The 27670-nt window shown below is 43.1% G+C and overlaps 2 protein-coding genes across 8 annotated transcripts in view; both read left to right on the plus strand.

Annotated features, from left to right (window-relative positions):
- inpp4b (inositol polyphosphate-4-phosphatase type II B) overlaps positions 1 to 27670 on the plus strand; it is a 190901-nt gene that overhangs the window by 89354 nt on the left and 73877 nt on the right. For all 7 annotated transcript variants that reach the window (XM_085409653.1, XM_085409654.1, XM_085409655.1 and 4 more), the window contains 3 exons: positions 17587 to 17698; positions 23826 to 23895; positions 27341 to 27488. In XM_085409653.1, the coding sequence (XP_085265779.1) occupies positions 17587 to 17698; positions 23826 to 23895; positions 27341 to 27488 (330 nt within the window). The remainder of the gene's footprint in view (positions 1 to 17586; positions 17699 to 23825; positions 23896 to 27340; positions 27489 to 27670) is intronic.
- On the plus strand, positions 4763 to 8057 carry LOC146667899 (uncharacterized). Its single transcript, XM_085409661.1, has 2 exons — positions 4763 to 5904; positions 5935 to 8057. Exons 1-2 carry the CDS (start codon positions 5417 to 5419, stop codon positions 6140 to 6142), a joined length of 696 nt encoding a protein of 231 aa, XP_085265787.1. The 5' UTR covers positions 4763 to 5416; the 3' UTR covers positions 6143 to 8057.

Genomic DNA, 27670 nt, shown 5'->3' on the forward strand with positions numbered 1-27670 from the left:
TTCTTCTGTGGAAATTTTAATTGGTTTAAAATGTGTCTATTTTCATCCTTTCATAGTGTTTGTAAAGTTTAGCTTATTTCATATTCCATTTTTATTCTGTACCATCTGTTTAATGTTTGTTCTTTGTTAAGCATAGCGCACTTTCCCAGCATTCATTTTAATACGATGTGACATGCGCTGATTAAATGTGTTTGCCACCGGCAGAGCTTTTTGCAAACAGTATCTGGCTGTGAGCTTTTTGGCTTTTTCATGAACTGAAAGCCAGAAAGACTATCAATAAAACCCATATACAATCTTTACCATCATATATTGCACATGTTTTTTTACTCTTGAGAGTCACGTGAACAAAACGAGTGGTCAAATGCAATCAGTGCTCTGTCGCTAAGCAACTCCCTAAACCCAGTGAGATGCGAATTAACACATTTGCCTCATTCAAAACAGAAACTGATATTTGTTGATGAACACTTTCATTGTTCACTTATGCTGCACTTTGAACAGCCAGCAGTGAGTTAAACAGAAAATGAATACCTGAAAGAATTTATAGAGACCAGGGAGAGGACATCAGATGAGTGGTGGCTCTGTACTGAAACCTGAACAAACAGCACCTTCTCATTCTAGGTCATCAATGATCTCATAGATATTTGCAAGGTGTCTTTATCAGTGTCATGACACAGCTCATCTGGTCATGGCAATAGTGAGACTAGTTTAAACTCTCAAATTACCATACTTTTCCTTTGTTTGTCATTTGTGTGTCTCTGAAACACAACACAACAGGAGAGGACTTTGAGGGGACGGTACACCTGCTGCTTGGTTTATGGTTTTTTGTCAGACTCGGGGAGCATGCTGTTGGTTTGTGTGGAGCCTTTCCCCTCATTGCCGGGTTTCAAAAATGGCGATTTTCATTTTTGCGAAGGTGTCTCATCAAGTGACACCACTGACTGGCCAATCAGATGCATGCAGTCTGCTGATGTCACATTTACGCATAATCTCAGATCGCTTGGAACTTCGTCCAAGCAGATGTTAAAAATGGTACTTGGTACGACGTGCTACCACCGAATGGAAAATCGCAAGTGTGCTCTATATTGTCAAAGTGCCATATATTGATTAAAATATCAAAACGCATTTGACCTCAAAGTCAACATATCGGTCTGAAGGTCAAAGTGATAATAATGCTACACAGACCTATGAAAGTATGTTTCCTACTGCTGTTGTTGGCACTGACAACATCTAGGGATGTAGGAGATGATATATGGTGAGTCTAAATAATTTAGTTAACTTTACGTTACTTTGGACCTCTGATCTCTTTTTCAAGGTCACATAAGGTTAAACTTTCAGAAAATGCTTGCCAGTTCTGCCAGTTATTAAAATAAGGGCTTCACTAGAGCAAGTAGTGCATTTGTTTGTACTGCACTGCAAGCTTCTTAAAGTATGTTTAAAAAGAACAGAGAAGCTAAATTAATATATAAAAAATGCAGTTCTATTCTTTCAAAGTAAAAACTGCCCAGAAAGTGAGCAGCTTTGTACTTTCAGAGTTTATTTTGTTGGATTTTTTGTTATTTTTGGATGTGTGTGTGTTTTGTTATAACTTTGACTGTTTTTCATTTTTATATATCTTTTGGTCGGGCAGCACTGTGGTTAGCACTGTTGCATCACAGCAAGAAGGTCCTGAGTTCAATTCCAGCATCAGGCTGGGATGTTTGGAGTTTGCATGTTCTCCCCATGTTTGCGTCGGTTCACTCTGGGTACTCCGCCTTCCTCCCACAGTCCAAAGAGATGCAGTTTGTGGGGATAGGTTAACTGGAAACTCTAAATTGCCCAAGTGTGAATGGTTGTGAAAAGGATAAGCAGTAGAAAATGAATGGATGGATATCTTTTGGTCCTTATTTCACTTATAGTCAGTTTCCTATATTTCCCACTTGTCAAGAAGCAGCCTTGGTTCACCTATGATCCCTTACCTGGAAGCAGCTTAATATGATTACACTACTACAGCTCATCAAATCTAAATAACAGAGATACTTGACCTCCAAACCTGTTGTTTAGTAAAAAACAGTCTGTGTTAAAGTTCACTTCAGCTTTTCCCAGATTTAAATCCAGTCACGCAATATGCAGATGAAGTTGGCATAGCTGGTTTGCTTAGTCATGAGCACCTTCTGGCCTAGCTAACGCATGAAGGTTAATTCTTGACACATACTTTTGTGTTTAACAATCATGCCTAATAATGAAAATAATTGTGGGATGTGGGTTTTCAGATTTGAGTTGAGATCGTTTAATCAAAAGTTATAATTTGGACTGAGTGGCTTTTCTCTAAAAGTCACATCTCACCATTGTTGGTTTAAAATAATATACTAAGGAAGTTTTACTTTAGTCATTTGTGTTATTTCAACTAAATATTGTGCACTAAAAAAGTCACTCCTAAGAAACTGACTGCAGTTTATCTTAAAATATTGAAACAACTCAATGAAAAGCCACTGAGTTAACCACACAATATTTTCCTTAAATAACACAAATGACTCCTAACACAGGTGTATAAAACACGTTGACATAACTTTTTAAGTAAATCCAAAATGAAATAAAAAAAGTTTTTCTTGAGTGTCACGGGATTGTAGCAGAGCTGTGAAGTGAGCAATCAAAAGTCACAATCATCACTGCCGTGCCGAGAGAGGCACCACTGCATCCTCGTCTAAAGCACCTTTTTCAAACTAGTCTAAGAGATGTTAGACACGCCAGAAGAGAGCAAAAACCCTGCAGCTTGTTGCTGTTTATTCTGCTTTACCACCATATGCCAGTTGCAAAGATGAAGCATCGCTAAAGGCTGATGGAACAAATGCCAACACAGGGCACCACTCTTGAGAATCAAACCCAGCTTCACTATTGTCTCCATTCTGCCTCTGTTGCTTTAACTTCACCCCTGCAAAGTCCCCATGGATTACGAGTCTTTCGAGTGCCTTAACCTACATCCCTGCGTGCTTCACTCACCCGTTCCCATCTGTCATCCTGTGTGTGTGTGTGTGTGTGTGTGTGTGTGTGTGTGTGTGTGTGTGTGTGTGTGTGTGTGTGTGTGTGTGTGTGTGTGTGTGTGTGTGTGAAGAAAAGTGTGGGTGTGCAGGTGTATTTACGTTGTTTTACCACCTTAAACACTCTGCAGAGCCAAGACCTTCCTACCACGTCCCCTATTCAATTCCCTTGCTAGTAAGAGTCAATGGAGCACAAAACACCTATCATTTACTGCCTACCTGTGTCAACATGCCACTGGCACCACCTCAAGCAACAGTATCTCTTACACTCCATCTGCTTTCCTGTAGCTTACACGCACTCACGATCCTCCCTCCTCTCTAACACACACATGCACAGTGCTGTTTGCATACAGCATCCCCTTCAACCCCTCATTCAAAGCTATATAAGGCTTGTTGTTGCTCCTCTTCCCTGAGGCTGTTATATCAATAGTATAGTCCTTATGGCTTACTTCTAGTAGGGTTCCCAGGACCCTGACATGGAGCACACTGGCGTAAACCTGTTTCAGATTTCCAGTTAACGGTTTGGTAATGATGTAGAAAGAACCAATTCTGTGCCAAGCAGAGCGAGGGATTGCTCTTTTGCCGTTTCTCCTTGTCTCTCTGTGCACAATTTGTATGCATGCATTTCTGGCGTTACCGCTGTCTAATGTTGATGCCCGGGGCTTTGATGCCTTTAAAAGTGTCACCAAGGTCACAAACAGCAGATGTATTGATCAAATGACTTGCATAATCTATTTATCAAGCTACCGGTGCTGTTTTGCAAGTGCCGTTTGGCTCCTTGAAGACATATGTCTTAAAAGACTGTTTCCAAATCACTCAGCCGATGAAAATAGGATAGTAGAAAAGAGATCAAATGCGTGTTGTCAGGATGTGAGATGTCCAAATCCGTCAGACTGGACACTAAAAAGACTTTAACCCGTCTGCTCTCCAGTACAAAGTCTGTGTAATATCAGAATGTCCGACTGAGTCCATGTGTGAGTGTTTCCAGTCAGATAATGCATCTGACATGTGCAGTCTCCTGCTGCCTGACACATGGAAACACAGTCCTACTGAGCATCAGTTTAAATTCTTGATGTTTGGGTTCAACTGATTCCAAAAATGACATATTTTTATGGTTATTAAGTATTGCTTGTTAATTTGAATATGAAAGCATGAAAAAGAATGCCTCTAATATACATATATGCATCCGTCCATTCTCTTCCACGTATACAATTCAGGGTTGCGGGGAGGGTGAAGTCTATTCCAGCTACAAACCAATTGTTTAAAATTATAACAATGAATAATAAAGTATTTATTAAAAGTTAGTTAGTTATGAGGGGAAATTTAAAAAAAAATAAGACTGAAGATCATTTTTAGTTTTAAATCTGCTCAGGAGTGAAATTGATTTTAGCCTTTTCTGAATGAAATATCGGTCTTTGTCCCAAGGAAGAGGAAGAGCATTTCTTCTCTTCTTTGTCCGGTCTTTCTTTGATCTAAAGGGTCATTAAGAGCTTCCATGTCTGGGCTGTTAAATTGATTACCATGTCAAAGCGGGGCCTTTCGCTGTGTTTGGGAGGTTTAGTTTCTTATCTGGTCAGCATCCATCCTGACACCTTGAAGGTGAAGTAAGAAGGCCCATCTGGCACTTTCGTCTTCGTGAGTCTGGCGTTCTCACGTGTTCAAGATGATTCTGTTGGTTTTATGCTGACTTTTGAGTGAACGAAAAGGTGAAACTGTCAGGAATCGCTGTGCGGCAGGCAGGAGTTGGACCCAAAATGCAGGACTCAGACTCGGGGAGGTGAACTCAAAACACAGCTTTATTTGCTGGGAGAACAAACATACAAACTAGACTAAACTGGGAAACCATAAACTAAGAACACACAGGGAGATCCACACACAGCATGAGGGACGACGTCACGCCGAACAGAGGGAGACGCAGACAGAAATACACAGAGGGTAAACGAGGAAAGTGGGAACACACGGGGAACACAGGTGACACTGATAATCATAACGAGACAGGGCGGGGTGAACTGAACATGACATGTACGGGCGTGAGAGTCACAAAGTAAACAGGAAGTGCACAGAGGTTCAGACAGGAGGAGAGAGAGCACGGGGAAAAACACAGACATAACGGGCTGGGGAAACATGAAACAACCACAAAGGGAGACGAGGGCTCATAAATACACAGGGCACACGGGGGGGGAGAGAGAGCACGGGGAGAACTTGGACATAATGGGCAGGGGAAACATGGAATAAAACATAAGGAGAGACGAGGGCTCACAGATACACAGAGGGGCACACAGGGGGTAAAAGCCATGAAGGGAAAACACTTAGGGAACAACACAACAGGGCAACTCAGAAAACATGGCCTAAATAAGGAACAAAATACAAACATACAAGAAAACTAAGAACACTGGGCCAACATGGCCCAGGACCATGACAGTACCCCCCCCTCAAGGGCTGGCTCCCGACAGCCCAAACCCGAAAAAACAAAAACAGAAAACAACCCACCCAGGGCGGGAGGCGGGGGACCAGGACGGAGGGACCAGAACGGGAAACAAAAACAAACAACAGAAAACACAGGAGCACATGACTATAGTCCAAATAAGGTTCAGGGGGCCGACCCAGAGCCCACAGGCACAAGAGTTCACGGGCCACACGGTCGGGGGGCCGACCAGGCGGGTGGCACAGGTGACAGAGTTGGCCCGGAGGCCGGCCGTGCGGAAGGCAGCGGCGATGGCGAAGGGGGGGACGACGACGGAGCAGTTCAGGGGGCCGACCGCGCGGAAGGCAGCGGCGGCGGCGAAGGAGACGACGGAGCAGTTCAGGGGGCCGACCGCGCGGAAGGCAGCGGCGGCCCTCCAGTCTCAGGCATGCTGGCCATGGCCTGGTGGGCACAGGACCAGTCGAGGCAGGACCAGACGAGGCAGGACCAGACGAGGCAGGACCAGACGAGGCAGGACCAGACGGTGGCGATGCGGGGGCCGGACCAGACAAGGTTGCAGAGGCTGAGGCTGGACCAGGCGGAGCTGCAGAGGCTGAGGCTGGACCAGGGGGAGCACAGGCTGAAGCCGAAGCTGGGCCAGGCGGAGCAGAAGCAGAAGCCAAAGCTGGACCAGAAGCAGAGGCTGAGACCGGACCAGGCGTAGCAGAAGCAGAGGCTGAGACCGGACCAGGCGTAGCAGAAGCACAGGCGGATGCAGCCGGACCAGGCGACGACGAGGCGGTCGCAGGTGGCGGCTGGACAGGCTCCTCGGGCCATCCAGCTGATGCGGCGTGAGGCTGAACGGGCCCCTCGGACCCTCCAGCGGAGACAGGAGGCTGAACGGGCCCCTCGGACCCTCCAGCGGAGACAGGAGGCTGAACGGGCCCCTCGGACCCCCCAGCGGAGACGGGTGGCTGAACGGGCCCCTCGGACCCTCCAGCGGACGTGGCTTGAGGCCGGATGGGCTCCTCGGGCCCTCCAGCCGGAAGAGACGGCTGAAGCAGAAAGCAGTCCGAGGCGGAGAGAAAGCTCACGGCATTCCTAGCAGGCTGCTTCCCAGCCTGTACAGCTGACGTGGAAGGAAGCTGAACGGGCTCCTCGGGCCCTCCAGCAGACGTGGCATGGTGCTGGACGGGCTCCTCGGGCCCTCCAGCTGACGTGGCATGGTGCTGGACGGGCTCCTCGGGCCCTCCAGCTGACGTGGCTTGGTGCTGGACGGGCTCCTCGGGCCCCCCAGCTGACGAAGCAGAAGGCTGGACGGGCTCCTCGGGCCCCCCAGCAAAAACAGTTTCAGAACCAGCAGGCCCGGGGACCTCTGGAAAACACGGAACAGAACCAGCAGGCCCGGGGACCTCTGGAAAACGCAGAGCAGGACCAGCAGGCGCACGGGCCTCTGGCAGGGACAGAGCAGGACCAGCAGGCGCACGGGCCTCTGGCAGCGTTGATGCTGACTGGGGCTGAGCAACACATAGGTTAGGCTCAGGAGGCAACAGTTGGGTGCAGTCCTCGGCTGACTCCTTAGCCCCCAGGGGTCCAGAGTCAACTGCGGGTTGAAACTCGGACTCTGGGGAGGCCCTGGAGGTAGTAAATGTCTCTAATCGGGCCAGCTTTCGAGGGACGAAAACAGTCCTGTTGAGCATGTTTTCCTGCTTAATACGAGTGAGAAAAGTTGGCTGCTCAGCAGGAGACTGGGTTGAGAAAGACTGAAGTGACCGTTGTGGTGAGAATGAAACTAGTGAAGGAGCAGATGATTGAGCTGCAGGTAACGGAGTAGCTAACTGGGCAGCTGACTGAGCTGAGGGCAGCTGAACAGCGAGCTGGGCTGCTGAATGGGCTAACGGTTGAGGAGGTGTTTGTAGTGAGCGTGATGCAGGGGGTGGTATAGGCTCCCCTGAGCCTCTAGGGCTCGGTTTAACTAGCTGAACGAGTTCAGAAGAAACAGTTCTGCTTAGGCTTCTCTGCTCTAAGAGAACAGGGCAGAAACAGCCCGTTAAGTCCCCCTCCCCACTCTTGGGTTGCGAACCCACAGCGTCATTCATAGATTCAGCAGTACATGTCAAAACTGAATTCAAACTGTCCGGGGTTAACTCTGTATCGACAGAAGAGTTCTTAGCAGGCTCCAACAGAGGGTGCACAATCAGAGTTTTGCCCATGCATTCTGATTCTTCAGCGGAAAAAGCATCAACATAATTAGTCAGGGAGTCTTTTCTTTCTACGGGGCCGGGGTGAATGTCCATGGAACAAACCGCCTTCACCTCACTACTCTTAGCCGTGAGAAGAAAACAGTTCCCATTACTATTTGCAGGTGAAGCAATAGGGGTACAAGCAATAGGGGTACAGTCAACATCACTCACCATTGCCTGCTGTTCTGACGAGTGATTGGGCTCCGGTTGTAGTGAGGAATGACGGCGGTGGCGCCGCTTCCTCCTGGCGGCAGGGGCTGAGGCGACAGGAGAAACTGGTGACGATGGAGAAAAGACGTCCTCGTCCTGCGACCACATCGCCGCCAAGCAGGAGGCAGGTGAATTAAGCCCTGAGCGGCAAGAAGTGGAGCTCTGTGGCCGCGGTGCAGAAACGCCTTTCCCCTGTTGCAATTGCTGCTGTACGGCGGCCGACTCCGCGGAGAGCTCCTTGTGTTGCGGCCGATGCCGATGCGGCGGCTTCGGCAAAGAATACTGGGCGCGGACAAAGGCTGCAAGCTCCCGAGCCTGTAGCACCTCCTGGGCTTCATGCAGCTGGTCCATGAAGCCCATAAATCCCTTTAGTGTGCGCAAATGAGGATTCCCCTCCAGGATCGCTTCTATAGCGTTAATCCCAACTGCCATGGTCTTAGCGTCCTTAGTGAGGGAAACCCGCTCGATCAGGCGGTGGATGCGGGAGAGGTCATGTTCCCGGGATGAATCCGCTGGGTCCATGTTGTGGTGACGTCGTACTGTCAGGAATCGCTGTGCGGCAGGCAGGAGTTGGACCCAAAATGCAGGACTCAGACTCGGGGAGGTGAACTCAAAACACAGCTTTATTTGCTGGGAGAACAAACATACAAACTAGACTAAACTGGGAAACCATAAACTAAGAACACACAGGGAGATCCACACACAGCATGAGGGACGACGTCACGCCGAACAGAGGGAGACGCAGACAGAAATACACAGAGGGTAAACGAGGAAAGTGGGAACACACGGGGAACACAGGTGACACTGATAATCATAACGAGACAGGGCGGGGTGAACTGAACATGACATGTACAGGCACAGAGGTTCAGACAGGAGGAGAGAGAGCACGGGGAAAAACACAGACATAACGGGCTGGGGAAACATGAAACAACCACAAAGGGAGACGAGGGCTCATAAATACACAGGGCACACAGGGGGGGGAGAGAGAGCACGGGGAGAACTTGGACATAATGGGCAGGGGAAACATGGAATAAAACATAAGGAGAGACGAGGGCTCACAGATACACAGAGGGGCACACAGGGGGTAAAAGCCATGAAGGGAAAACACTTAGGGAACAACACAACAGGGCAACTCAGAAAACATGGCCTAAATAAGGAACGAAATACAAAAATACAAGAAAACTAAGAACACTGGGCCAACATGGCCCAGGACCATGACAGAAACGTTGAGCGTCAGCCGAGTGCTTTAGAAGATATGGAAATCGCTTCCCATTATGCTGTTATTGTATTTATCAGAATGTCCCTGCCGCTGATGTCCTACAGTGTCAAGTGTATTGCTTGAACTAATATTAGCCCGTGTTGTCAAATAATATCAAATCTCCCCAGTGCCATCAGCACCCGTTATCAGTATGTTTAGCGCTGGCCTTAAATCATTTGTTTGGCTTTCTGTACTAGATGTGAGACGATGATAAGTTGTGCTTCTGCACAGTAGCACATTTATCAAAACTAATGAAATGAATAATCAAACCAGCATGGACATCACTTTTTGTGAACTGATTAAGTTGTTTAAAATGTGAAGAATAAATAAAATCCTTTGCTCTGATTTTTTGGCACTTACAGTTTGTCTCTGTTAAAAATTTTGGACCTTTTTTTGTAGTTTTCGATTTGATTTTATGTTTCATGCACAATGAGGAAAGTTACAAAACAGCACCAACCTTTCCACGATGGAGACATGCTTATGGGTCAACAAGGCTGCTGTGTCAAGAAAATTTTAGGTCATTTGCAGGGACAGATTGATAGTTTGAGCTCCTTAACTCCAGAGAATTACACTTTCTTCAAAGTTAATATAAAGCTACAGCCAGCAGCGAGACTCCTGAAGTCATCATACAGTGACTCCAAGAAGTTGTCCCGCCCAGTCCTTGACTCAATCCAGCACACAACCACATCATGATGGTTTCACACAACCAAGAAATAGCATGTTACTTACAGAGTTTTAGAGGCACTGTTCAAACATTTGTTGCATTTGGACAGAGCTGAGGTTGCTGTACCAGCCTGTATGCTAAGCTAAAGACCTCTCTACTCTTATTTAACAGAACACCTAAGGAAACAAGCTTAATAACACTCAAATCACACAAACATTAACACCTCTATCCATCGTCCTCTGTCCTCCAGTTGATTGTGTGCGTATCCTCTCAATACTGTTGGTCAGCTTCTTTTTATTTGAGATCAAAGGAGTCTGTTTTCCCCCAGGTTTATATCACTTTGTTGAAAAAGAAGTGAATATGTCATTACATTCGAAATGTGACTATGAGATTTTTTTAGATCCATTTGTCACAATTCAACACTTGCTGTTTATTGCGCTTTGCAAATGTAGCGTGATAGCTGGGTTTGACCTCTTACCACTTATGAGCTGATGGTGCTCCACTTACTGAATAAGTGGCTATGAAGGTCATCTGAGCATACAGGGCACTGCACTACCTGCCCACTTCCACTCAACCGTCCTCTCTACCAAATTGTCATTGATCTGCGTTTAGCTTTTCTGTGACTTAACATCGAATACATGCCAGACACACAGCTGACTGACTGGAACTGTTTATAAGAACGTTCACGTCTTAATTGTGACAACATGCTCGTAGTAGACGCAAAATAGAGTTGAAAGCAGGCAGCACATAATGGATATGTGTGCTTCTGTTTGTTGGGTGAGGTGAGGAAATAAGCAAATACAATATTTCTGCCTGTGATTGACACTCAGTGATTGCTCCTTCCTGTTCATATCTGGTCTTAAATTCCATTTTTATTGTTTGGCACATAAAAACTCATTTCTACTTAAGGATAGATTAGTTTTTTTCTATAAACATAAGGATTTGCAAAAGCGCGTTGGAAGAATTATTGGTGTTTCGTGCTCGCGGTCTCCTTCGAACAATTTCAGTGTCGAGGGACAAAATCCACTGTCCTTGTTCAAAATGCATTATAAGAAATCTTTAGAAGTCTGAATGAGGAAAATTGAGTGTCCTCAAAAAGGGTGCAAAATTCCTCCCTTGTGTTGCTGTCCCTCTGCTGCGGCTCTGCTGCCCATGAAGCCGCAAAGAGAGAATGTACTTTGGAAACTACTTGCTAAATCTATCTAGCTCACACTTGTGAAGGTTAAGATGCACCACAGAATGCATTTTTGCCCAGAACAAAGGCTGTGGATCGTCCCACGTCAGTGACAATGAAATAGCAGCGTGGGAGTTTTTTTTTTCACTGAAAAGTTTTTGGCAATCAATAATTCTTTCATGTACATATTGGTGGGTCAATGTTGTCTCAAGGGAGACTTAAAATGTGAGTCTATCTTTAGATTAAAGATATCCTCGGGGTGGGAATAGCCAGTAATGCCATTATGCTGCGTGTTTTTCATTTTGTGCTGACACATACTGCTGGGCTTAGCATCAATCCCAGTGTGTTCTTTTAAATGTGATTAAAGCGCATGGTCTCACAGTTTTGTTTATTTTGATGTTTTTTTGTTCTTTCGGTTTCTGCACGCAGTGGAAGTCTGTCAGCTTTTGTCTTTTTCAAGATTATTTTTGGGAGATTTATGCCTTTATTTGGAGTCTGTGAAGAGAAACAGAAAATAAAGGGAAGGAGAGGAGGGGAATCCATCCATCTGTTTATCTGTAGTTGGGAGTGGTGGTGGGAGGCTAAGAAGGGTCTATTCCAGGGTGTCCTCCAAGCTGGGCATGCCCAGAAAACCTCCAGAGGAAGGCACCCAGGAGAAGTCCTGATGCTTGAACCATCTCAGCTGGCTATTTTTGACGCAAAGGAGCAGCAACTCTGAACCCCCATGATGTCTGAGCTCCTCACCTTGAGCCCAAGGAAACTATTTTCAGGTGCCTTATTCAGTCATTTACTACCTAGAATTCACTAGTTTTGGCAGCAAACTGAAGTAATTTAGTAATAATAGTAAGAAGACGAAGCAACAGTGGTAGTGTTGAAAACAGTGGACTTGTCGGTGCAAAATGTGCATGAGGGTGGAGGTGGATGAGTGTTTTAAAGCAAAGAAAAACAACATGAAGGAACCATGAAGAGAAGCTCGGAGGTCATGACACAGCAGCCAGGCAGGAGACCTAGTGAAGTGTCAGCAACAGCTTTATAGTCTGGGAACATCTGCCTCAGGTCTTCCCATTTGGTACTGACAATCTCTGCCCTGCCCACCAGGTACCTGAAACACATCCAGCGGAAATCAGAGTTGAGAGAAAAAGGTGGGGGGTTGTCACAGCTGGAACATAGATTGACTGGAAAATGAAAAACTTCACCTTCTGACTTAACTCTTTTTCACCAAAACGATCCAGAACACCCGCGTTACTGCTGCTGTTGCTGCATCGATCCGCCCGTCCATCTGAAGCTTCATTATGCTGCAACTCATGAACAAAATGCCAAGATACTTAAATTCCTTCGCTCGGGGCATCGTCTCATCCTCTACCCAGAGGGAGCAGTCCACCGTTTTCAGGCGGCAGTAGCAGAATGATGCAGCAAATTGTCTGGCTGAAGAAGGAACTCGGTGCTAAGTGTGATTTGCGACCATTTGGTGTCTTTCTAAAAAATAAAAATTACATCACCCCAAGTCTGTCAGTTTCTTGATGTGTTCTCACATAAACTTCCAGACAGCAGATGTGCTTTAGGGTGTTAAATTCTGTTGAGATAATGCCTCGGCTGGTGGCAATAGTACTTTGTACGCTTAATAGTTTAACTAGTTTACACTGAAGCGTCCCTATAAGCCTTTACTGTAGGGAAATGACCATAATTTGATCTGCTCTAAGGTTTCTTTAGAAACAGAGCTGTAGATATTTACTAAATACTACACTGGCCCATGAATTAATCATTGAGTTTCCTGTGCTTTTCTGATAAACGCTTTCCTATCAAATCGCTTGCAGCTAAAGTTTTTCAAATTCAGTTAAACGTATAGCAATTGTCCCACAACAGTCATTAAGTGCCTACTTGTCAGCCGGAGTCTGGATTGATGTGACTGGCTGAAGAAATGGCATCCATTCTGGATATTTTTCCCCACCTTGCTTCTTCTGTAAAAATAGCTTATCCCAGATGGTTTCTGACAGCAGTTAAGCACTAACATAAAGTAAATGTAGTGTGAAGACAGTTCTCATCATGCAAGAATAGTAGTGTGTGTGTGTGTGTGTGTGTGTGTGTGTGTGTGTGTGTGTGTGTGTGTGTGTGTGTGTGTGTGTGTGTGTGTGTGTGTGTGTGTGTGTGTGTGTGTGTGAGAACTGGAACAAATAGGATGTGTTAAAACTCACAAATTGTCTGCAAGTATCAATCTTCCGCTGACGTAGCTCCTGTTCTGCTTACTACAGATGTATTGCATCCGACAAACAGATTAGTTTTCTACTTCAGAATTTTACAGTTTGATCTCATTGATGTATTCCAGTTAATCGGCTTGTTTTCAATAAATGTTTGCCTGCTTCGCCTTTCAAGTTTAAAAAAACATCCTGAGCCCGAGAGCCGTTAAAATATCCTTAATTCTAACACAGAACTGAATTTTTACAATGGACACAGAGGGTGTTTTACATTAATTTTTCATTCAGACTGAATATATTGCGCATGGTGTAAGTCTCCTTCATCAAGTGAAAACCAGGGCAGTTTTTTTTTCTCAGGGAATAAATTTCAAGTGGTCCAGACATGCCAGAGAGAGTGTGCTCAGTGTAAGTGTCCCCTGGTGATTCTGTCCAGCTCTATGAACAATGCCTGCAGTAGAGTCTTATTGATTGAGTCAGTTCCCCAGTTACAAAATGCCCAATTACTCCGAATCACATGATTGTGTCATTTATCCCTAATGAAAAAAAAAAAATCAGCATTAGAACTATGACTTCTAAAGCTGGCATTCTCCATTATTACTGTCTCATGTCCTAACATCTGTCCTTAGTAAAAACTAGCCAGGGCTATATTTAGCCACCGGTCCAGCTTTATATAGGTCAAGAATCCCATCCACACTTCCATTCCTTCACAACAAGGCTGTAGCACATTTGTTGCTGTTGTAGGATCCTTTTTGTATTTTTCTGACTACTTCTATTAACATTCAGCTTTAAGGTGTCCTCAAGAGCTCTTAAAAATGTCTTCTTTTGGCAAAACACAAATAGTTATTTGCGCGTTCTGGTGGGTAATTTAGTTTCTCACTGTTAAAGCAAAACCCCTTGCAAGAGTAAAAGCCATGAGTGTTTTTGCTTCTTTTCTGTGGCTATCAGGTGTTTCCCTCCTTGTGGCATCCCACAGAGAGAAAGCCTGAGAAAAACTGACGCTTTGCTGCTTTGAAGTGTTTTGATGAACTTTCCCCACCCACGGGCTGTTGAATTTAGCGTTATTGTCCTTTTCTTGACTTTGCTCTACAAACCTCTTTCCTTTTTTTTGGTCCACAAGAGAGCGGAAACAGGATTTTTGTTTGGTCAATTTTGCACCTGCGTTCATCCATTTAACCCAAGTTATCTAAACTTGTAGACTTCATGATCTTTGACCATTCGCTTATTTTCAGAGTGATGACAGGTTGAGTAAAAACTATTATGATGCCGCATCTATAGACAAAGACAAAACAATCAGTGTAAATGAGGTAGTGTGTCTCCAGACTGTACACCGGGCTCTGCGTTGCAGTGCAAGCCTATTATAGCAGGGTATAACTGCTCGTTTCACCAAACAAACAAAAAAAAGCAACCATTGCCATCTATCATCAAAGCACCAAAGAAGCAAAAAATAACAGTAGTAATGATAGTATTTCCAATAACAGTAGAAAAATAATGACAGAATAATATTACTGTGGAAAACATGTAACTCATAATGATACTGAGGTCGCTGCTACATTGCAACGCACCCATAAATCCAGCTAAACCACTGGGCTGGATAGACTTGCTCAAACCAATCAAAGTGGGAAAATTAGTTTTCTTGGTTGCTAAATGTGGTGGTTTGAAAACACAGTTGTGTCACAGATCCTATGTACAGAAACATCAAGTCAGCAACATTGCTCAGGTCGTTGCCTTTTGCTCATTTAACTGAATACACACATCTCTTTTTTTAAAGAGTTTTAATAGGTATGTGAACCATCAGCAGTCATGTTACTGTGTTTCATACTTTGAAGAGCCATGCCAAATGAAGTTTAGTTTGTTTTCACCTGAAGGTAAATAATAATCGAGGTCGGGCTTTTACATGTTCAGTCCAAAGACAAGCATGTCAACTGCAAAACTGGTGTTTCTAAAGAGGCTGTGTGGAGCAAATAGATGATTTCTTTGTGTGTACTCAGCTTCCTGCGACCCTGGATGAATATGCCGTTAAAAAATGTGTACACAACCTTTTGTAAGTTCACAGTGAGGTAAGCCTGATGAAGCAGCTTAACTTTAAAATGTTACAGCCTAACAGAAAAAGGAAAAAAGTTTTTGGGGGGGCATCATTAGTGGAAAAGATATTGTGTCATTAGTAGATAAAAACTGTACAAGAAGCAAAATTAAGATATGATGCTCAGCCGAAGCCTCCCGTCTTGTACAGATAATTGAAAGTATTATCATTTGCACTGTGCAGTGTATACAGTGTGTACTTAAGACATATAGCTCGTACATTTAGAGCTTATTAGTGCAAACTGGCCATTTGAAACAAATTGCATTGCATGCTCCCACGCTGGGAAATGTATCCGTAAACTACAAGAAAGCCTTTCAAAAGAAAATAACTGTTAAATGTAAGGCACTTCCCTGATAACTAATTATTTCTCAAATTGTGCCAGATTCACAGCAGACATTTTAAGCACATTATTTTTGTCACTTGAACAAAGCCATCTGATTAAGTGTTGTCATAAAAGAGATCCTGGGCCCTGGGCCAATTAGATTAAAAAAAGAAAAAGAAAAAGATGGGCTCACAGGCAAAGAACAATCTGCAGATTTGTTTCCATGCCAGCTCCAACAGACGGAAAGTGACGAGGAGGGAGAAGAGGAGGGAATGTGGGAGTGGAGGGGGAAGGGTCTTTTTTTTTCTCCAAACAATGTCTTCTTTTTCAACAACAGCGCTCATCAAAACCTTCTAAGTTAATCGGAGGTCACTTCATGCTCGTGCTAAATGGCTTTAGTTAAAATAAAGGGGTGCCTCTGAAGACCAGGCATCCTGTCAGAAGTCTCTAACCTCTTCTGTGCTTGTTTTTTAATGGAACAGAGAATTGGCTCTGCAGTGATTGAGCTAAATCGAATCATCCCAGCCCTTTTAAATAGGCTGCAGAAGAGTCCTTTTCCTCACAGACAGCAGTAATATAAAAGAAAATTGTATTTGAGTAGGTGCTGAGTTTATGTTTGGCTGCAAATCAAAACAAACAAAAAAAATCCTAATATATCTCTCAAAGGCATACTGTAAGTTAATTACGTTAAAGCAATTCTAACTGAGTCTCTTGTCCACCTAAATGGGGAGTTTCATTAGTGGATTGCGGCGCAGTAATCTAAAGAGTAGGGGACCACTGTAACCCCTAAGGTTTGCCTTGGGAGGACTATCACAGAACACGATGTGTGTTAATCTCCATTTCCTCGATTATGTGTTGTCCGCTCTCAGCACATAATGTTTGTTCAAAGTCAGGGTGACTTTCTTTTCCCGTGCTTGGGTCCTCTGTTGCGCAGGAACGGGAGGGGGCACGCTAAAAAATGGGGAAGAAACAAGAAGATGAGCAGAGGAGTAAACACTGAGACAGGTGTCTGGCAAGGGACAATGATTGGATTTATAAACCGGCCAATGTTATTTTCTCTGCTTGGAGACTACTGTAAGACATTAAGTGCTAACTGAAGCTCCCAGGGTCCCACTCCACAGACACTTTCCCTTCACTCTCCAACCTCTCGATCCCCGTCCTCTTCTCCAGTTTTCACTCACATTGCTTCCCGCATCTCCTTTCTTACCTTTTTCTCACGGGTGCCTTTAGATTTTCTTCTTTTGTGTCTGCCCAAGATTGATTGGCCTCGAAAGCATCCTTTTTGCTTCCATCACCATCCTTGCATTTTCTTCTCCTCGGGCAGGGGTGTGTCATCCATTCTCCTGTCTCCCCAGACCAGTGGCTGATGCACAACATCCAATATTTTCTCCAGCTGGAGTGGAACTGAGCACATTAGGGATGGGTCTGTTAAGGTGATCAGACTCGCTCCCGCTATACCCGGGAACCATTTTTCTTCATTTGAGAGCGTCTGTCTTCCTGCCAATACTATAGATTTTCTATCAGCTCCTTAATCATGGCCCCATGATTGGGAAAGTGATTAGTCAGGTCTCTCCGATATGAAAACTCTAGTATCAATTTTCATATCTGTCGGGGCACATAGCCTGGTTTAATAAACCACTATTTGAACAGTTAGATGAAACGTTCTTTCCTTCACCCCCATCAGCTTCCTGCTGAAGCGCGCTAGGATTTTATTCTGCATACAAAACTCCTGGGCAAAATCTGTCAGGAAAAGGAATCGCCGCAGTGCAAGCGTCCATGTCCTGATTCCACTTTTTACTCAAAGCTTTATAATTTCACAACCTGTGCAAGGCTGGAAATAAGCTTATTAGGTTTGCTGAGTCAGGGGGGGCTGACATGAAGATGAATATTTCTGAGGCCCGTAGAGGGGCAGTAGCTAGAGGAAAATATCATTTAACAGATGAGACTTTTATTTAACAGCTTGAATGAAGAGGCCAAAAGTGAATGTATCTTTTTCTCTCTCTCTCTCTTCATGTCTTGCTTTAGGTCATCTGATGGTGTGTGCACAGCAGGAACAGTGGTGGTGAGTCGTCTGAAGATGGGGGAGATGGAGGAGGTTGATGTGGACCAGATCACCACAGACATACCGTCACAGAAGGTAAGGTTAGCGGGCTGACTAGACGAAGCAGGAGCGGGAGTCTCCATGTGCCAGACGCCTCGTGCTAATACTAGGATTAGACAGGCACTGCACAAGTCCTCCAATGAGATTAAATAAACTTCAGTAAAACCTAATAGGGATTTACAGGATGTGAGTACGTTTAATGTCTGAATGCCTATATGTTGATACCGAAAGGGTTTTAAAAGAATGATATTGACACACATACACTCACAAATCTATTTGTGTCAAACCGTTATGCATTCTTCTCTACTCTTAACTGGGCTCTGAGATCACACAACGTCATCATCAGGAAGTTAAAAGAGGAAGAAGGAGTATTCTCCTTCAGAGTCTGAGTTTTTGAGGCGCCACCAGACCGAAAGTAGAGTTGTGCATATGCACTCCTGATTTGATTTCTGCATTTCTCTGCACATTCCTAAGAGGCCGTGATTTGTCAGGTGAATTCATGCTGTAGATCTCAGGGAAATCAGTTAAAAAAAAAACAAAAAAACAAAGCTCTTGGGATATTTCTCATCCGTAAATAGGAACAGCTTTGTAGAGCAGCACAGAGGCCTGCTGTTGATTTCCTGTTTGTGTGGATAATTGTGTGTTTTTTGTACGTTGTGTTTGTGTATGCGTGTGATTCATGTCTTATATAATTGACCGAGGGCCTCTACATGGCTGACTGGCTTTCTGTTCTGCCCACCCCTGTTAATGGTGCAGGGAGGTTCCCTGCTAGGCTCCAGCATGTCACTGAAAATCTGCCCATGTCGCCTTGATGAATGTGTTGCCCTATGCGTGTGCGTGTGTGTGCGCATTTGTCTTGTCACAGCATATTTCCTTGTGTGTATCGTTGCTGTTGTTGAAGATGAAGGAAGGAAAGAAGGAAGGGCTATGACAAATCCAGGGTAAGGCTCACTTTAGACTCAGGACTCTCTTGTAGGGAAGTTCTCTTATTCCCTCCTTGTTCAAGGTACCTTAGTCATGTTCATGTGCTGCTGCCTAATTTACATATTTGCACATGCTTGTAAGTCTGTGTTTGATCAGTCCGTGTCATCGCTTAGGTGGTTGCTGCTCATGAATATCCCACTGACCCTGCAAAAATAATCAGCTGAAGCAAGAAAGATACTCCAGTCACCTTTGATCTGATCTCTTTACATATTTTAGCCTTCAAAGAGCCATCTAACAGATGCTGCCTACCGTTACAATGGGACTCCTTTCGCAGCTGAGGCCCTTAGCTCATTGTTAATACTTATCATTAGACGAGAAACTTGCCCAGTAAAATCTGCCCATTCTGTCCAATGGACACAGTTTACTCTGGAGTTAGTGTGTGTGACTCTGTGTGGCTGCTGTTGGTTGATGTCTGTTTTATTCAGGATCAGTTTCTGAGCTAGGAGAGGTGATGGATCGTCCCTAGCAGTCATTAAAGTCCTTTTCTGGGGACAGATTTGGCTGTCTGGCTGTGTTAGATGGTTCATCAGACAGGCCAGAGCTGGGATACAGCGAGCATGAAAGATTGCTAGTTGTCAGTGGTTCACGTTGCTTTGATGAAGAAACCCAGGCATAATTTAAAAAAAACATCATTTTAACTGGTGTGCATGTGTGTTTTTATGAAAAGCAGAGTGTAAAGTTAAGAGTACAGCTTCACCTCCTTTCTGTGTGAATTTGACTATTTTATACATTTTAAGGGTCTGCTACATTAAAGCCCCAGGGTTTGTATCAGTTTCTTTCAACCTTTTCAGGACCAAAACCTCAAGAATAAAAAATGTAAGAAATAAGTTAATGATGTGCCACTACACTGTAGGCTTTGGTACTCAGAACGTCTGGTTTAATAACTGTTGGCCACAGTAGTCCAGTGCAGAAGCTCTAACCCTAACTCAGTGTTATTTTACCCAACACAAAAGTCAGAGTTGCAGCTAATGTATCGTCTTTGTTTTATATTAGCTAAAACATAACTTTTGTCTAGCACTAAAATCATGCAATCCTGTAATTACCTTACAGGGTCAATGACAGTCAATTTTTTATTTTTTAATCAATTAATATACTGGGGGAGGTGGGGGTCCATGTCCATGTCCATGTCTCATTCCCTTTCACCTTCATTACCTCACCATTACAACACCGCTGCTTCAGTGTGCAAACTACCACCAATTAAATAAATGAGAAATGAAAAGGATTCAGACCATCACATTTTACAGGAAACACAAAAAGTCCTAGAAATTAGGGCTGGGCGATATGGCCTAAAATCCATATCGCGATATAATTTGAAGCACGTGTGGTAATGATATATATCGCGATATATTGTGTTCTTCTGTCTAACGTATTTTCCACACTATAAGGCACACTTAAAATCCTTTAATTTTCTCAAAAATCGAGTGTGCCTTATGTATGAATTCTGGTTGTGCTTACTGACCTCGAACCGATTTTGGTGTGCAGAAATCTGTTAAAAAATGTTTTGATGGATTGTCAGAGCATTACGGCTGCCGTAGTAAGGAGCTTCGCGGAGTAATCTGGGTCCAAAGCTCCGTCTCTTCAGGTCCCAAAGTCAAACGAACACTGAGAGTTAAAAACGGTTTAAATTCTTTCATCTTTAATAAAATCATCAGCGTTGCTGCTTTATCGGGTGTAACAATTAAGTTTTACATCCATGCATCCATGAAAACAGAATTTATTAAATTTAACGGAGTTAGAAGTTAACAGGAAGTTAGCTCGCTAGTTTCCACCTAAACATGACATACCATGTTCTGACTGAGAGATTTTTGAAACTAACTAAAACGTACAGCTCTGCCACCACTTCCGACATAAATGAAGACAGAAAACTAAACAGCAGTGGCGTTTGCAGGGTTACTGAAGTTGGACTACCTGGTATATAATGTTCTGCTACGGGATTGCTAGCGACACAGCTATGTTAGCATAACATTAGCACAGTGAAGCTGGAGGATGAACGCCAAGTTTTTTTCCACTTGATAAAAGTTAACGTGAAGGATTCTGGTGGTTAGGGACAAATGCAATCGTATAGCAGGATGCTATAGACGGGCCAGACTTCAGTCAGGAGAACAACTGAGATTATTCATCCACAATAGGAGGTTAGTTATTAATATACTGCAACAACATGGGAACAGTACAGCTGCGAGAGAATTCAACATTAATGAATCAATGGTACTGAAGTGGAGGAAGCGCAGTTTTTGGCTTTCCCCATATTTCAAAAGTGCTTCATCTCTTTGCTATGACTGTCGCCCGGCATAATTTGCAGATGATAATGGTTGTAGCCACTGCGATGCTTTCGACCGCGATGCGCTATCGCGATAGAGCGGTATAGTCAAAATCTCTATCGGTGGCCAAATTTATATCGTTTCTATCATATATCGTTTATATCGCCCACCCCTACTAGAAATGTACCTGTTTAGTGTCTGTCAGATTTTTCCCTACAAGAGATTTGTAGCTTCTTAGTTCACCTTGTCGAATTGCTGTTATGCATCGGACCTGCGGTTTGCGACATCCTGCAGTTCAAAACAGTTAGAAATAGTACATTCACAGTTTGTTGCCTCTTCAACTGATGGAAGAGCAGCTGTAATGGTCCAACAGAAAGTCATTAAACCGAAAGTCATTTAACTCCAAATGTCTACTGTTGGTCTCTGTAAATGGAACAGGATGTCTTCCTGTACAGAGATTTGGGTAAAAGAGGGTGACAGACTAAAGATGAGGACCTACAGGAAAGGAATTTACTTTAGTGGAATATTTATTAATTCTTTCTTTAGACTGACAGCGGTTTGTGCTTCTGCATTTTGACATTTTCGTCAAATTAAATATTGGAGTTAAATCGGTGCTAAGTTGCCGAGTGTCTGAAGAGGAAATGGTGAGTGTGGGGATATTGCACATATGAATTTAATAATAACTACATTACAATTTTATCTTTTCTCTAAAGGTAACGAGTACGTAATCCGTTCCATTTGTTTGTCTGTTTGTTAGCAGTCTAGCGTCCACAGTTTTCAAGAGATCAGTTTTAAATTTTGTGTGATGGTAGATACCAATTACAGCTTGAACAGGTGTAACTTTGGTGAGAGTCAGGTCAAGGTCAACATCACCCAGTGTGAAAATCTGTAAAAACTTGATATTACCCAAAGTGTTTTATGGATCGTCTTCAAACTTCACTACAATATACCAGCCCCTGGGGGACTTGAGTACCTAGATTGGCTAAGCATTTGACCTTGACCTTCACTGTTATTGTGCAAGGTCAAAATTGGCCTTCTTACCTTGCAGTAGCAGCACTGCAGTCTCTGGGTGTTACTGAGGCTTAACTGTTAATTGTCTAAATCTGAAAAGGTGTAGATAAAGGCCTCAGGTTGGCTTGGGGGAGATCCTACTTACCATAATGCTTTCTGGGCTGTCATTTTCAACCAGTGAAATAAAACCAGTGTTTCTACTAATTCTGATGTCAGTCTCCACTTCATGTTGCAGCTTCTGAGCCAGGTTGTAACAGTGGGAACACCCACTTTTTCACAAATCACACAAATTTTTAATAATTGTGTGTAACTTAGGCTACATCCACACGTACACGGGTATTTTTGAAAACGGAGATTTTCCGTTTTAGTTTTAAAAACTTATCCCGTCCACATGTAAACGCAAAAATGAAGGAAAATGCTGCTAGGAACATGCCAAAGCAACAGGTGGCGATATATTCCTAACCGTGTAGAAATGTTGGCCAATCAGAAGTCTAGAAGCCTCGGTGGGAAATAGTAAACATAGATGGGGCATAGAAGCAGAACCAAGTTGTATGTGTGGCGGGACAGTAACTGTGTGTATATATGTAAGCATTTAAACACTGCAGAGAGTACAATTAACAGTAATAGTATTGTAGAAATGCATTTCACCGAAACAATAACGTGGCGCACAGTGTGACGTCAAAAAAGGCGCACACCTTTGACGCTGCGTGCAAAAAATGAGTTTTAGTAAATACGCCGTTTACATGTGGACGAAAGGGGAAAACACATAGAAGAATCTCAGTTTTCAAAAATACCCGGGTACGTGTGGACGGAGCCTTAGATAAGTTATCAAGATTTTGTTTTTAAAAGGAAAAAAACAAAATATTTAACACTCAGCCAGAAACAGAGTCGCCCTCTGTTGGCCTTTAAAGACAGCTGCAGGTTTATGGCACTTCCACATGCTTTATATTTTCAGATTGTCCATATTTTTCCCTCTCACACCCAGCTCGTCACATCTATCCCTTCGCTGACCCTGGTTCTGTCCAATGTTTCTTCCTGCTAAAAGGGTTTTTTACTCCCACGGTCACCAAGTGGTTGTTCATAGGAGGGTCATCTGATTGTTGGGGTTTCCTTTCTATCAGTGTAGATCTTTACTTCACAATATGAAGCACCTTGAGATGATTATTGTTGTGATTTGGCACTATATGAATACAACTGAAATGAAAATTAAATTGAATTGAATTTCTTCCAAAGTCTTTTGCTTGCTTGAGAAATTTCATTTTGGAAAATTGCACCTAAACTAATTCAGAACATTAGAGTATACTGCAAGTTTTATGAGAGTGGATTTTTTGTCTCTTGTTGGTTACTGTTGTAATGATTAAGCAATGAAATAACCACATTAAAAGATATTGGATCTTTTGCCTAGTAGGACACAGTAATTGAGAGATTAAAGCTGTGTGGTCTCCCATCTCTCCTAAGTAAAACCAGGTAATTTACTGTATGTCAGTTGATAGTTTGAAATTTTGAAAGTTTGAAATTTACCAGCTGAAGAAACCGTATATATTTATAGATGTATATGTATAGATAGAAAGATAGATATGGGTTTTTTAATGTAATTATGCTTATGTGAGCAGCTTTATGGTTCTCTAGCAGAACACGGATCAAACTACCGGAATTTTACCTGCTGGCTACAGCTTTGGTGCTAAAGTACCTCTCAGTGTGTCAAAGCTAAATTAGGATTTTCAAACTCGAGCTGCCACCAAATTAGAGTATATGTCACATCAAGTCTCAGTGTCAGGCTGCACTTAAATGTGGTTGCCGTCACAGGCGACAGTTTGTGATCAAAGCCTGAAAGCACATCAGAGAAATGCTTTACTGTTCATGCTCATGTTTGCCAGTTTTCATCTTGTCTTTTCTTCTGTTCTTTCCAGTGTCCACTGGTATGTGAGTCTGCGCACCATTCTTGCACCGACAGAGAAAATAACCCATTGACCGGGCCAGGTATGAGTCACACCCTGAGCACCTGTAATTTCACCACTTATTGCTGGATAATGTTGCAATAAAAATGCCTCTAATTTCCCCTTCTTGAAAGAACTCTATAATGGCCTTGAAGGAAAGGCTGAAAGACTCTATTATAATGCATTTAATACATTAACATCATGTAACGTCTTCATCTAAAAGTCTGTTAATGCTCTGCATCTGTTTAACCTTGAGTAACTTCTCTATGAATAACATTTGAAGTCTATGCTGTGTCCTTTTTCTTGATTAAAGAATTTTATCTTCCCTGCTTACATTTACTATGCGCCAAAGTGTTTTTAGACAGACAGAGACTAGTGAGAGGTGTCTGACAATGTTAGCCTGCTCAGTTCTTTGTAGACTAACTAAAGATGATCAGAAGATGTCATATGAGCTGCGTGAGACTAATTTAGTGGTAACACAGAAAGTCAGCTCACTCACCGGTTAGAAAAGAGAGCATTGCAGAGAGAAAATGAAAGACATGTAGACGGAAAAGCGTGTGACTTGAAAAGGTCACAACTCCTGCTGTGTTAAAACTTCACAGCCCCTTTTTCAAAGGAAACTTGGGAGACACACATCCATTTGTTCCACACATCCATTTTCTCCTGTACCTGGATCCCCTTAGCCTCCCCGAGCTCCCCAGCAGCCGCACGCCTGTTGTCATGGTGTCATTGCTGCTTACTGTTTCTACTGTGATTAACTAGTGAACTGCAGCCATGTTTGCAGGTGCACATCTGCAGCCTGTCAAAACAATACCCTCCCCACAGATACAGCCAGATTGAGTAACGCAATTTAGTCTTCCACTTTTATTACCTTTCAAAATAAGCATGCAGAGAACGGGGAGATAGCAGAGCCCACGCGCAGCAATTCTCGGCAAGTCATTTTCTTAAGAGGTGTCAGGAAGGGAAACGGAGGCGTCTGATTGGTGGACAGATTAGTGTGGCGGCAGGGGGGAGTCCGGGGGTTAATCCGCTTCGCTGATGGGGGTGGAAGTCAGCAAACTGTTGCTCCGACGATTAAGGCTGTGCCCTCACCCCTTTCTCTCCATGTATCTCCTCATTTATTTTTGTCAACCCATTAAAGTTTTTCGAATCCCCGTGCCAACGATTTTTGATTTTCACATTTCATTTAGATGCAATTATGAACCCTCTCAAGAGTTGTTCAGGCTAGTCATAATTAAATTGTCATTAATTTCAACATCTTAAGCGCCGTAGAAAAATAATATTAAGCCCGTCTGCAGTCTGTCGGACTTATCGTTATTGTCCTTAAGAGAATCTCTTGCTGTCTGTGTGGAGTTTTTATAGTGTAGTAGCCTGTCTACTGCTATGCAGTTAAGTCAGTAAAAAGTCACAAGATTAACACTAATAGAAATGCCTTTCGTGCAGAGCTTTGGAAAATCTTTTGCTGCATTTCTTGCTGTGCTTGCTGTGGTTACTGTATGGTAGTTTTCTCTATTTGATTTCAGTATATTCTTTGCTATTCTCATCATCTAGATATCACATAAAAAGCATCCAGCACATGGACCATATGTAAACCCCACAAAGACAACCCCCAACAAGAATGGGACTTCTGTTCTGTACCCTGATCATTTGTTTCTCTTTATTATCATGTTTAAATTCCTGAGTGGTAGTACACTTTGTTGGAGAGTGGATGTCAACCATGGATTTGTTAAGAATAATTAAAAGCTATGGAGTTGTATATGCATTTGTAATATCTATATAAAGTACCAGAACAGTGTGGGGGGATGGTATCAGATGGTAAGGAAGAATGTTTGTTCATGGTTTTATAACACCAAAGGAAGTCTACAACACAAACCGATTATCCAAACTCAGTTATTCTTGGATTTGGTCCCGAAATGATGACGTTAACCAAACAATCAAATCCAGTCAGACTAGCATGAAATACTGTTGGCTGGTGGCGAAGATGGGAATTGTTGGAATAGTTTTTAACATTTTTTATTACAGTTGTTTTGTTTTGATTTGTAAAGGTTACCCAGTTTTTACTAAGAAACTATCTTTTATTAAACCACATATAAAGCTGCTGCTTAAGTCAGTCAAGTAGCACATTGCATCACATTGCATCCTAAATGAAAACTCTTACCACATAAGGACTCCCACTGCCGTGTGCCTTCTGGAACCCATCTGAAGGGCATCGCTGAACTTTAACACTCGAGGACAAATGACGTAGCAGTGTGAGGATTAATGGCTCAGACACTAGGTTTCAAAACGAGGACTCAGACAGACGACCTTGAAAAAAACAAAAAAACAACAGTTTACTTCCATCAGTGTTATAGTGCTGTATAAGGGCTTCTTATGGGGACTGTTTTCTGCACTGCCAGTAGGAGCATGAGTATGGCTTCCATTTATGAATTAAGGCAAAAAAAAAATTTGATTTTTTTTTTCCTGCTACGCATGTTTGACTACCCATTGCAAGATTTTCAAGGTTTCACTCTGAGTGCTTCAGCTCTGCAAACAGAAAGGAGTACTACACACAGTTTAACCCATATGGAAAAGATATATATAAATCTTATAAAGTTTGTATCTGTCTTGTGTGAAACTTGTATGTAAAGCATATAAGAGTGAAAACAGATATAAGATCCCTTGAAAAATTATATAATGAAACTTGTATGTTTTGGATACTTACGAAAACAATGTATGAAAGTAATGAGAAAGTGGCCACTTTCATGAGTAAATCATGTAAGCCTTATATGATTTACTCATGAAAGTGGCCACTTTCATGAGTAATCACATATAAGTTTTTACTATTTCTTTTCCATATGGGAAGGCTCACAGCTTTCTTGCCCTCTGCTGCTAGCATGCAGATAAGAGCATTAGAGCTGTTTTTCGTTTCCAGCCTTCAATTGCTGCTATTAGCCACTCTCTGCAAGAAAAAAAATAAAGATGGGACTCAACGTGAATCAGTTTTAATGGAAGAGCTGGGCACTGGGGTTCGTAAGGAAACTTTCAAAATGATTCAATGGACCGTTCCTCAGCGTTGCACAATAAATAAGCAATTAATATGGAAATGGAGGAAATAATAAGGCAAAGATTAGTAGGACAAGGTTACGTGTTTTGCTCTGCTGTGCTGTCAACTGAAGTATAGAGAGAGTAAGAGAGGGAAGGAAGGCCTTGAAAAATGAGAAACTTCTTATCTACGGCAGACACCATTATTGATTATAGAATTTAATTTGTGCTTCATACCTCACACGACTTTTCAAGACTTTTGAAGTCTATCTGTTCTGTCACGTCCTTGAGGCCAGCAGCTGTCAGAGCTGATGTAAAAGTCTGTTTACCTTTTGCAAAATTAAAGAGAAACTCTTTAAAATTTATAAAACAGGGATGTGATGTATTTTCTGCTGTGTCAGATGGTTCAGTGAACAACTTCTTTTTTTTTACTTTGTTCTCACCATCCCTTTGTCTTTCTCTGGCAGTGTTCAAGAACCCAGTATGCAAAGTGTACAGATTTCAAACAGTGGACAGCAAGTGGATGCTTGTGCGGGAACAAATGGAGGAGTGCACTCTGTCGTTCAGTATCCCCAAACAGCTGCTCGCGCTGTACATTCAGGAGGACATGAGTAGGTAAGCGCATCTGAAAAATCAGACATATTCGTTGTGTGGACCTTAATTTCTTCTTCTTGTCGTGGAGATTAAGGACCCAGGCTGTGGAGCCATACTGATTAAACAGAAGGCAGGTCTTTTATTTTGGCTGACTCGCAGTTCTCAGAAACAAAGCCCAAAGTAAATCCAAAAACAAGAAGCTG

Source organism: Rhamphochromis longiceps, linkage group LG6, assembly GCF_057381845.1.
Source record: "Rhamphochromis longiceps isolate RC_006_pf linkage group LG6, R_longiceps_female_GT1.1, whole genome shotgun sequence".
Lineage (NCBI taxonomy): Eukaryota > Metazoa > Chordata > Actinopteri > Cichliformes > Cichlidae > Rhamphochromis > Rhamphochromis longiceps.

Bases quoted from the DNA above. Each gene is read 5' to 3' on its own strand.
- LOC146667899 (XM_085409661.1), top strand. From the start codon at position 5,417: ATGGCCCAGGACCATGACAGTACCCCCCCCTCAAGGGCTGGCTCCCGA. The intron at 5,905-5,934 runs GCAGGACCAGAC...GGACCAGACGAG, and splicing joins TGGGCACAGGACCAGTCGAG to GCAGGACCAGACGAGGCAGG.